This window comes from Thermobia domestica, chromosome 6 (assembly GCF_964235325.1).
Source record: "Thermobia domestica chromosome 6, izTheDome1.hap1.1, whole genome shotgun sequence".
In the NCBI taxonomy this organism is placed as follows: domain Eukaryota; kingdom Metazoa; phylum Arthropoda; class Insecta; order Zygentoma; family Lepismatidae; genus Thermobia; species Thermobia domestica.
The window spans coordinates 273,202,587-273,215,103 of NC_137459.1; the positions used below are offsets into that span (position 1 = coordinate 273,202,587).

At 36.3% G+C, this 12,517-nt stretch overlaps 1 protein-coding gene across 8 annotated transcripts in view; it reads left to right on the forward strand.

The window, feature by feature from the left end:
• The window catches only part of LOC145688496 (uncharacterized), a 199,606-nt gene that overhangs the window by 118,653 nt on the left and 68,436 nt on the right, over positions 1 to 12,517 (forward strand). For all 8 annotated transcript variants that reach the window (XR_014131921.1, XR_014131919.1, XR_014131920.1 and 5 more), the window contains exon 3: positions 11,054 to 11,287. Coding sequence is in view for 5 of the 8 variants with exons in the window: in XM_081762826.1 (XP_081618952.1) it covers positions 11,054 to 11,287 (234 nt within the window). In the remaining 3 variants the exon portion in view is untranslated. The remainder of the gene's footprint in view (positions 1 to 11,053; positions 11,288 to 12,517) is intronic.

Below are 12,517 nucleotides of genomic sequence, written 5' to 3' on the forward strand. Positions count from 1 at the left end.
AAAAACCCGGGTATTTTTGAAAAAACCCAACCCACCTGGGCCCATGTGGGTTTTTTCGGGTATTTTCGGGTTTTATTGGGTTTTTTTCGGGTTTAATTGGGTTTTTTCGAAATATTTCAATCTCTTTGGGGTAAAAGTGTTAAAATAAGATTTACATTTTATGAGTGTCATTGTCACAACTTGCAACAACTTTCTATTCACTGCTGTTTTGAAAAAATTGCCGCCATTTTGAAATTTTATATTGGATCACCGAAAAAATCTATACAGCAACTTTAGAAGGCCTTGTGCTTCTACCCTCAAAATATCAACTTAAAAAGTCCGAAAATTGCACCTTGTAGCATGGATACCCGCTATTTTGAAAAATGGCCGCCATTTTGAAATTTTACGCCGCCAAAATATATACAGCTAATTTAGTCTCTCGTGCTTCTACTTTGAAAATTTCAACTTGAAAGACCTAAAATTGCGCTTTGTAGCGTGGATATCAGCAGCGGCGCAAATTTGTCTTCAACATTGGGGGGACGGGTAAGACGGTATATATATATATATATATATATATATATATATATATATATATATATATATATATATATATATATATATAGATAGATAGATAGATAGATAGATAGATATAGATATAGATATGCGATGTACAAAATATTTATGAAGGAGAAAAACAATGCTGGGGAGGATTACCTATGTCGGTCCCGGCGTCCCCCACAAGGGACATAAAATATGACGACATTATTATTGCTTTATAACTTTAAAATCCGACTGGCAACATTGAAAACTGTTTACAAGGGATGATCCAAATATGATCATTCCCTGTAAACAGTTTTCAATGTTGCCAGTCTGATTTTAAAGTTGAAAAGTAATAATAATATCGTCATATTTTATGTCCCCTGTGTGGGGCCCAGGGACAACATGGGTAGGGGAGCAGAGTTGTCTTCAACATTGGGAGACGGTCAGATTTGAGACTGATTCTGGGAGGTATTAATTTCATCTCACTTTCCTTTGTGACAGTTGGACACAAATCATCACATTTCTTCCTAAAAGACACATTTCCAATCGGATTATTGAGGGGGACAGTTCCAAGATTGTAAGAGATATGTCCCCATCATCCTCCCGGGATTTTCGCCAGTGGATATCAGCTATTTCTTTTTTTTAAAAAAGCGCGCCATTTTGTAATTTTACGTTGGTATGCTGCCAAAATCTAAACAGAAAATTTAGAGTGTCTCTGGTTTGTATCCTGAAAATGTAAAAGACCGAAAGTTGAACACTGTGTGGTAAAGGCAGACAAACGAACAAATGTAGATCGAGTCATCCTAGGAGCCTCAGTGACGTTCGCCAAATATGAATACCAAATAGCTATACTAATTTAAAACAAAGACAAATTATCAAACGCCTTAAATATTTTTCAACGTAAAATAAATGGTCTTATTGTTGAAGTTCACTTTCGATGCTTTGTGCATTCAATTATGGGAATTACCCGAACACTTGTTGCAAGACCGTTCTTTTCCGAAAATTAATTTAAAACAATTAACAAAGATTGGCCTATAATTCATATTTTATAAAGTAAATGTTTCAAAATGTCTAAAATGAAATGAAATATCCTCCAGCGTAAAATAAATAGTTTTATTGTTGAAGTATTCACTTTCGATGCTTTGTGGTTTAAATTGCGGGAATTTCGCGAACACTTTTTTCACGACGGGTTTTCCCTCAAAATGCAGCTTGCTTTACTGTACATCGAAACTTCCATTAATACTGAAGTTTGACTGCAGCACTTGAAATAGTAAGCGTTACGTAGTCTTCGGAGCTCCGAGCATTAAGCTTCTTAATTTTGACAAGAATTTTTACGTTATTGCTAGTGTTGATTCTACAGAATGCTTATTTGAAGGCTAGCAAGAAATGACTGAACTTAACTGTTGTTGGAAAACCAAATTTTACTGAATACTTTTGTTACCATCAAAGGTAAGAAACAATACTAATAGTTTTACTAATGTATTTACATATTTACTGTTGGTACCGGCACCTATGACCTTAAACCCGTCAACGTATGAGGGATAACGTCCCTCGGCGGTGCCGAGTCAGGAAACACACTATTCACGGAAAGTATTTTCTAAAATATACAAATCGCTTACTTTACTTCAAATAGGCTATAATCCACACATTAATTTGTTCTACAATTATCTCAAGCTAAGGTGAGGGTTTTATTTATTTATTCATTCATTCAGTGCATTTAGAGCTTTATAAAGGTCTTATGTTTAATATTGTTGTTAATCTTAACATGAAAGCATATAATTCGCCCAAAGAAAGTTTAAAATCTGATAAAAATAACTTTCAATGTGATCACCTTAGTTGTACCAATAATATACTAACAAAAAAGTCAAAAACCCAGGTGGGTTTTAAGATGGGTTTTTTCAGGTGGGTCCAACCCGAAAAAACCCGGTGGGTTTTTTCGGGCTGGGCCCACTTGGGCAAACCCTGGATAAAATACTCGAAGGAATACTCTAGTTCCTTTGGGATTCACCCTTGCACCGCCACTACACTACATCCGATTGTACACTAATGGAATCTACGACTAAAAATAATGGACATTTCCTTTTGCCCGATTTCAATGTGACATTTTGTTTTCGAGTAGGGTGACTGGGCCGGTAGTGGTCACCCTTTCAGTACCAGTCACCTAAGGCAATAAATTTGCCGTGCACACTCGTATTAGCCAATAGGCTTTCGTTTTTCATTTTTACTGTAATGCCTATTACCCTTTCTGTATACTTCACCCCTAATGGATAGCTTTTTTGGTTGGAGTATGAGTCTAGAAGAGGTTTTTTATGTGTATGTGGAGAATTATTCCAATTTCCAAATTTTGAAGGTAACCAAACCGTTCGATTTATTTCTCTATTTCTAGTTTATTTTATAAGTATTGTGAATCTTTTTAATATGTAAGAATTCAGTAATGATCAGTTATTTCAAAAATATATTTACTTTTTACGCTTAAATTGTTGCAGACGTGAGTTTTAGGGGTGACCAGTACTAAAATATAAAAATGACTACCTTTTTAGTAACAGTCACACTAGGGTGACCATAATTGAAAGCACAATTTCAGTAGTGGGCACAGAAATGATCAGAATAAAAATTAGTGGTGGGCACAAAGACAGGCTTTTCGGCTTTTGGTTTTTGGAAATTTAAAAAAAAAAGTTTTTCACCGAAACCGATTTCGGTTTCTTCTAAAACCGGTTCGGTTTTTCAACGGATGCGGTTTCGGTTTCCTTCAAAACTGGTTCCGGTTTTCTCCAAAATTGGTTTTGTTCCTGACCAGAATAGTGTTTTTCATTGTTCTCCGGGAACTGATTCCGTTTCCACAGAAATAGAAAGTTTTATGTGTTTTCCAAAAGTTTTCGCCGAAACCAGTTCCGGTGAAAAACCGAAACGGTTTTGGTGAAAACCGGAACCGGTTTTTGGAGGAAACCGGAGAAAACCAAACCCGGTTTCAGTGAGAAAACGAACCGGTTTTGGAGAAAACCAAGACTGGTTTCGGTGAAAAATCGAACAGGTTTTTGGAGAAAACCGAAAACGGTTTTGGTAAAAAAAAATAAACCGGTTTTGGAGAAAAATCGAATAATATACATACAAAATAATATTCTATACCGCACCGCGTTTCCACTTCTCGAATTCTTTTGTTTCTTTCGAAAGACGTTACAGAAAAACTGTAAAATTAGTGGCAGTTTAATTTCGTTGTATTGAAGACCTTTAAAATATGATTTTCTGGCAGATTGGACCTTTATGTATGAATGTAAATATACATAAGCATAGCTTCACTATAGGTTTACATATTTTTTCTTTTATAAATGTAACATTTTACTTAAAATGTAATCATATTGTAGTTTTTCTTTTATATGTTTATGCAATTCTTTATTTTCATTGAATATTGTAGCTAACTAGTATTACTTACAATATTACGTTGATAACACTAGAATAGTGATCGTTTCAATGTAAATTAAATTTTACCAAGAAAATGTAATACGAATAAACACAGTAACCTATAATAAGTGTCACATAAAATAAGCGACCGCTAATGAATATAAAAGTGACCACAACTAGAAAAAAGTGGCCACTACTAGCAAAACTGCTCTTACCAATTGAAAACTGGCATATTTTCTTACTGCTTCTCTTAATGAATGAAAGCTATGATTGCACTGAAAGTGAACGAGAATTTCCTTTAGCTGAATAAAAACCATCACTGTAACAAAACACAAGTGGCAAAAAAATATCAAAATCAAAATTTCCTTAAGGGTGTCCACTACCGGCCCAGTCACCCTATGGCTGTTTTTGCATTTTTTCAAAAATTTTCGGATGGTCAAAGCTCCGAGCCATTTCTACACCCAGTTTGGTCTATACCCTTCGTTTTATCTTGGGAAAAACACCATCTATCTATCTATATCATATATAGCTATAGATATAGATTCACGTTTGTATGGGCGCTCTTTTGGTAGAGTTGTCCACCGCGCTCGTTAGTATCCCAGCACGGGCGTGAGTTCTACGACAGATGTTCGAGAGCAATATTAAGGAAAGACATAAATATGGGAACCGAAACTAATGAGGAAAGCACAATTGAAGGGCCCTTTGCAATAACAAGGTAAGTAAAAAATGGAGGTTTTGAGTTACAAAGCTTATAAACTTAAAGTAGAACATGCTAATTAACAAGAGTAAATCTGTGTGTATATATGGCTATGAAGAAAAGTGTTGTAGCACCTGGCCTGTGCTTTGTAGCATAAAATAGCGAATACCGAAAATGCGGAATAACGAAAAAAGGTGGAAAAGTAAGCATTTACCTTGTTATTGCATAACTTAAACTAATGGTGAAAAAAAATGACAGTAGTAACACCAGGGTTTGAAAAAACCCGGGCTTTTTTGAAAAAGCCCAACCCACCTGGGCCCATATGGGTTTTTTCGGGTTTAATCGTTTTTTTTTCGAAATATTTCAATGTCTTTGGAGTAAAAGTGTTAAAATGTGATTTATATTTGAATATTGTCATTGTCACAACTTGCAACAATTTTCTACTCACTGCTGTTTCGAAAAAATGGCCGCCATTTTGAAATTTTACATTCGATTTCTGAGAAAATCTATACAGCAAATTTAGCATATCTCGTGCTTCCACCGTCGAAATTTCAACTTAAAAGACTGAAAATTGTGCTTCGTAGCGCGGATACTCGCTGTTTTGAAAAAATGGCCGCCATTTTGATATTTTACGTTGGTATGCCGCCAAAATCTATACAGGAAATTTAGAGTGTCTTGTGCTTGTACTCTGAAAATTTTACCTTAAAAGGCCGAAAGTTGCACCCTGTAGTGTGTGTGGTAGAGGCAGACAAACGAGTTGAGTTGATTTTGTGTTTAACGTCTCTTTCAGCAGCGAGGCTATATGAGACGGGACCTACTGATTAACATGGAATCCGAACCACAAGATCTCCCTCCGGGAAGTAAACCCGGATCTCCCACGCTGAAGACACGTATACTAACCGCTTAACCATGAAGGAGCTCGGCAGGCAAACGAACACATGTAGATCAAGTCATCTAGAAGCCTTACTGACGTTCGGCAAATATGAATACCAAAAGGGGTCTATTAATTTAAAACAAAGATACAATTCATGTTGTATGAAATAAATAAATGTTTCAAAATGTCTTACATGAAATTAACATCTTCCAGCGTAAATAAACCTGTCATATTTTCTCCATGAGAATACGGTACACCTCAGATCCCCCCCCCCCCTCAACTTTCCAACACAATGCAATGAACTGTAGTCTGGTTATGAACAAAAGTATAATAGGCTACGGTGGCTCAGTTGTAGAGGGTTCACCTCTGGTGCATGGGGTCCCTAGTTCGATCCCAGCTCGCGCCAAGTGAGCTTTGTGGTGGACAAACACCTTGTGTGTGGGTTTTCTCGGGATTCTTATATTTCCTCCCACTTTCTTCATTCCGTCATTTCATTCATTTCTCATCACACCGTCACCTTGAGCATAGCAGGCATAACCGTGAGACTAAAACTAAAAGATTTCATTTTATTTATTTATTTTTTTTTTTTTTTCAAGAATATAACGGTACGTGACGTTTGGGCGCGGACGTTTGGGCCCCGCCATTTGGGCACTGGACGTTTGGGCGCGAAGTCATTTGGGTGCCAGACGTTTGGGCGTGAGCTAAATTAAAAAGTCATTATGTTAGGCGCTGAGTACTAAGTTCGAATCAAGATATCACAAGGTGTCTACTGTAGTGGAAGTCCTTGAATTATACTGGATTTGTTTTACATACTAGAAATACTAGAATTTCAAAATTCTAAAAACTGAATTAACAATTAAATTTTGTGAATTTAAGTTTCAACTAAAGTTAAGTGTGTTTTTTATCTGATAACTTTTCAAGCCAAAGGTAAGTAGACCAGACTAGATATGATTGATTGCATTACACACATAGTGAGCCTACTCCATTAAAAAAAAAAAAACTTAAAGCAGGCCTTCTACTGTAGTTATGCAATAAGTGTGAATGTCAAACACATTTCTAGTGGCTAAATGACCAATATATGTACACTTAACTATTATTTTTCACTTTGAAATCGTTCTTTTTTTCCTTTCGCCTTTAATGCAGATTAAATGCTTAAAATGGGACGAAAAAAATGTGTTAAGTTTTTATTTTTATTTTGGAATGTTAATTTAAAAAAAGTGATACCAGAAATACGACATACTGCAGTTCCTAAACTCAATATCTTAGACACCCTGTATTAACATCTTTCCCTCAACTCGATTAGGATTTAGGATTTTTAGATTTCTGCTCTCGGCATCTAAGGCCATTTAGCCCGTCACGTTTGAGGGAGCACACTATCCGGGGAAAGGGAAGGAAGAAAGGATTGGGGAAGGGAGGAAGCGGCTTGGACCTATAAATTAGGTATCACCCCGGCATTTGCCTGGTATGAATGAGGAAAACCCAGGAAAACCTCATTCAGGGTGGCTGGCCTCAAAAAGTGTATTACACTTTTTCGACCAAGTACCCCCACCGGGAATCGAACCCGGGACTACTCGCACCGAAGCCGAGAGCGTTAGCGACCACGCTACGCCGGGCCGCTTGTCTTAACTCGAATGCGCGGAAATCTTTTATTGATAGTTCTTTATTGGACTTAAGGAAGAATAGAGTTTGACAAACGTATTACGAAAGAAAACGAATTTTAATATTCATAAGTATGTAATTATTAACTCCTTTAAAAAATACAAAAATTAAATCAATATGTTTTAATTAACATTAAAAAAATTAACAGTTCGTCTGATTCCTTTATTTGCTAGCTTTCTTATATAATACAAAAATTAGATCAGAAGTACAAGAATCGTGAACAAGCGAAAAATCAATCCATGACGAGGTTAGGCAACAAATGCCACAAACACATTAAACTATTTATTTAGATGAATAAATAAGATAGAGATAGAAAATATACAGATAAATGAGATGAGATAAAGATAGAAGTGTAGGAAATGTCTATATCTTGATTCGCGCTTAGTTTTCAGTGCCTAGCTTACTTTATATGTCGTAAATTGTGATTTTTACTATGTACCTCGCGCCCAAACGTCTGGCGCCTAAACGGCTTTGCGGCCAAACGTCCAGCGCCGAAACGTCCGCGTCCAAATGGTGGCGCCCAAACGTCCTGTTCCGGAATATAATAGGTGAAAGTTCACTAAGCAGCAGCTGCTTTTCTCTCTTCGTACCCCGCAATTAATTGTACGGACTGAAGATGCCTAAAAACTTAAGATGTGCTATAAAAATGCTTTACAGGAAAACAATATGGAAATTATTTAAATCAGTGGTACAATCTACCTCAATATTCTTCGCGCGTTTAGCAATATTTATTTACAAGGCTGTATTTGCCAAAATTACGTTCGTCAGTTTAATCTGATGAAAAGCTGATTTTTCTCCTTGTGTCGTGTGTAATTGTCAGATTTCCATTTTTCTAAGACCTGGACCAAAGCACAATTCTATGACCTAGCCTCTGAAAAAGATTATAATTCTTGTTAACTTATCTAATGTGTTGTTGGAGAAAAGGTCAGTCATCTTCCCTGTGTTTGTAAATGTAAAAACATCAAAGCTTATATATATATATATATATATATATATATATATATATATATATATATATATATATATATATATATATATATAAAGTAGCAGAGAGTATCCGAGTTCCCATAAAGTGCAATGGAAAAAGTAGCATTTTAAATTTCGCTCGCTATCAAGTCAAACAGGGTGGTGTAATAACTTCCTCGAAACTGTTATATGCAACAGCGTACTGTTCATTCACTAATTACAGGATTTCCAGTCAATGTCAGATTTTTTTTTTTCACTTTTCGAATAAGCTGGTATCGATAGCAGAAATGGAACGGAGTTTTAAAAACCGGGAAATTTCCCTGTCCCGACTAAATTTACGGGGACGCGGGACACTCGGGTCCAAAAACGGGACGTATGGCAGGTTTAACCGTAAAATAAATAGTTTTATTGTTGAAATATTCATTTCCGATCCTTCTGCGTTTAATTTCCCGAGCACTTCTTTCACAGCGTGTACATCAAAACTTCCACTAGTACGGAAATTTGAACTCAGCACTTGAAATAGTAAGCGTTACATAGTCTTCGGAACCCCGAACATTAAGCTTCTTAAATTTGACAAGAATTTTTACGCTATTGCTGGTGTTGATTCTACAGAATAATTATTTGAAGAGTAGCAACAAATGACTGAACTAAACTGTTATTGTTGGAAAACCAAATTTTAGTTGAAGAAACTTGTGTTTTACATCAAAGGTAAGAAATAATGCTAATAGTTTTACTAATGTATTTACATATGTACTATTAGTACCGGCACCTATGACCTTAAACCCGTCAAATGTATGAGTGATAACGTCCCTTGGTGTCGACGAGCACACTATTCACAGAAAATATTTTCTAAAGTACAAAATTGCTTATTCTACTTCAAATAGGCTTTCAGCATAATCCATACATTAATTTGTTCTATAACTATCCCAAGCTAAGGTATTTTTTTTTTTTTTTTAATTCATTCAGTGCATTCAGAACTTTATGAAGATCGTATGTTGAATGTTGTTGTCTACCTTAACGTGAAAGCCTCTAATTCGCCCAAGGAAAGTCTAAAATCTGATGAAAATCACTTACAATGTGATCACCTTAGTTGTACCAATAATATATTAACAAATAAGTCAAAAACCCAGGTGGGTTTTAAAGTGGGTTTTTTCAAGTGGATCCAACCCGAAAAAACCCGCTGGGTTTTTTCGGGCTGGGCCCACTTGGCAAACCCTGAGTAACACACACAGTAACGACGTGTGTGACGACGTTTATGTATTGCAACACACGAGGATACAAAATTAGGTCCCTTTCTGTCATTCTGATTCGACTGCTTCGATTTTGTTCATTTCAAAACAAAATGGTCAAGTATGTCTCCGTACCAGTGCTTTTCACTTGAACTGACCCTTGAGAACAAAGTTGCAGACACGTCGCGTCGCCTCCCCGCATCTACCAGTGCTTGCTTCACTAGCCGCAGACAGCGGCGCCCTCTGTTATCCGCATCGGGAAAAGACGATTCGATGCAGATAAATTGTGTTGTTCTCACAACAGACGCTTCGAATATGCCCTAGAGGTGACGAAAAAGGAAAGTAAGTCCACACACCTTCTTTATGTTTTACCAGGAATCGAGGTAACTCGACTTATTTTGTTATTGCAAAGGGCTTTTCAATTAAACAGGAAAGAACTCCCAACTGTATGGGCCTTGGGATAAGCCTAATTAGAAGTTAGTTTTGTTTACAGATGAAAGTAAAATCAACATGCGATGTTGATGTTGAACTATGGATAGAAGGAGTGGAGTTAAGAAAGAACTGTTATAACAGTAAATAAATCTATATATATAAAAGAGAACGTACAAATCCTTTGTCCGCTCATCACGCTAATACGGCTGAACCAATTTCTTTCATTTTTGGGGGGTTATTAGGATTTGGACCCTAGATGGTTTTTATCATATCACTTTAATTTTCAATTACCAGTGTCTTGAGATAATTGACCATTCAGGTGTCCATTACGTACAAATCCTTTGTTAGTTCATCATAGGTATAAAAATAAACGTATTTATATGCAACCCGCATGACCGTGTCACTCGGCGGGTTAACATAAATGACAGGCGTTATAATGGTTTTTATCATATCACTTGAAAGCGAAAAAGTAAAAATTATCTAAGTAACAAAGTTTATTGCGTTCGGGGGTGACCGCAGCGAAGCGGGGCGGGTTAACATAAATGACAGGCGATATAATGTTAACATTTACTGCAATCTTCTATGGTTTTTATCATATCACTTGAAAGCGAAAAAGTAAAAATTATCTAAGTAACAAAGTTTATTGCGTTCCGGGGTGACCGCAGCGAAGCGGGGTGAACGCTGCTAGTAAATAAATAAAAGTTAATGCTGGATTTAACTGCACTGTACGCTTTTTAGTGAACGGATATGAGATGGATTTTTCATTATTGGTTGTTTTTCATTGTAAGTAAAGTTTCTCTACAGGGGATGAGTTTTCAGTTTATAATTTGCGTTTGATACACTTTGAAAATAAATGAAATATTTTAACCATACTGAAATAATACAGTGTAGGAAAAAAAAAAGAAGAAGTTAAGCTTATTCGTATTAGGTAGCAATTGACTTCTTCGATTTTGAATTCAACATACAAGCAGGCTGAGGATTTTTAGTTTCTTAAATGTAACTAACATTTTTACTGAGAAGTTAACGTGATTCAGCGGGGAAAAAAAAATCGTAGTCTGAAAATTAAAGGAAAACAATGGACAAGTAAGGGTATCGTCGTCTCTATCGCCTATTTTCCGATATACAAATAACATTATATAGTTTTGTTATAGTTAACATTATGTATTGTTTTGTTTCCTAATTATTGTTCTGATACTACTTCTACATGGTCGTAAATCTAGTAATATTTAAAGTCTCATTGAATTGTTAGTTTATTGGGCATTTATTTTCTATTTTTAGATTAAAATGTAAGTCACCGGTAAGACCATTGAGGCTTCCTCGGCAGCCTTTAATGTCTCTTGATACTCAGCAACCGAAACATAATAGAAACCAGTCGTATGGCAGAGAACTGCGATATGATTTTGCAGGAAAAACTAAAGTGTTCCAAGATAAATATTCCGGAGTAAATGCTGGCTCTCGTTCGTTAAGTCAAGAAAAGATTGAAGAAGTATGGAAAATGGCAGTTCTTAGAAGGTGAGTGTATACTGATTAAGTAAGAGTATATATATATACCAGTAATGAATTATTTACCAGAAAGTAGTGAAAGCATGAACGTGTACTAAAAGGAAGTTGAATATGTTGAGAAACATTTAATCAGATTGAGAGGAGGAAACAAGAGGGAAAGAGTAATTAATGAGTGAGAAGCGCTCTGATCGGCGATGCAATGGTATCGGGTCACGTGATAGTGTTGCCAAGGGGAAAGTTTAGTGGAGGAAAATAAAACAGGGAATCTATTTGTCGGTAAGCATGCAATGGGAAACGGATAACTTAAGTACATCATCTCAGTAGGACACCATCCGTTCTTTTTAGGGCAATTATACAGCGTGAGTCAAAAGTGTTTGGAAAAGCTTTTATTTTGAAACCTGACAGGCAAATCTGAAACTTGTTGATGGGAGATGATAATAGACGGGGTGCGCCGTTGCTTGTACGATACATGTCAGCTGTGGCAACCATTTTGAATGCAAGTTCGAAATTGCAAATGAGAAGAGAGGCATATCCAGGGTGTCTATTGGTCACGAAAGTCACGAATGTCACTAAAAAGTCACGAAATCAGAAAACTGTCATGAAAGTCAAGAAAAAGTCACGAAATTTAGCTTTTGGGTCACGATTTTTTTTTTTTTTTATCTATATACATTTAAATACTGACTGAAAAGTTTTGTTCCATAAAATGTCAAAATTCAGCGCCAAAAATGTCTATGGTCGGCTTTAGACGCTATCAAATCGCAAACAAAGCACGTTTCTGTTACATGCATGGAAATTCAGCGTGATTCGCACTGAAATTCGCTCTTGAGATAGTTACGAAATTTTATGGTTTGTTAAAGAAAAGGTCACGAAATTTCATTTTGGAATTTTAGTAGACACCCTGATATCGCATATGAAGTGATACTGGCGTGAGCTCAGGAATCCAAACGGGTAATGGTTTCTCTCGTATCTCGTATAATTTGCATGGTATGAACACTGAAAGTTTGAAAATCACCTGTGCACGCTGCTACACATGTTCTTGTGGTGGCCATCCTGTTTAATGCATAACCGTAGTCGCCATATCCACTCTGCCTGTACACAGGAGAATGTCAGGTGAAATGTGATTACACGTATGCTGCATGTGTTCCTGTAAGGTGTCGTACGTCGCGGGGTTTCTCAGCATACCATCTGCTTTAGATTGTCCCACATATAGAAAGTGAAATGAAATATTTCAGTTTAACA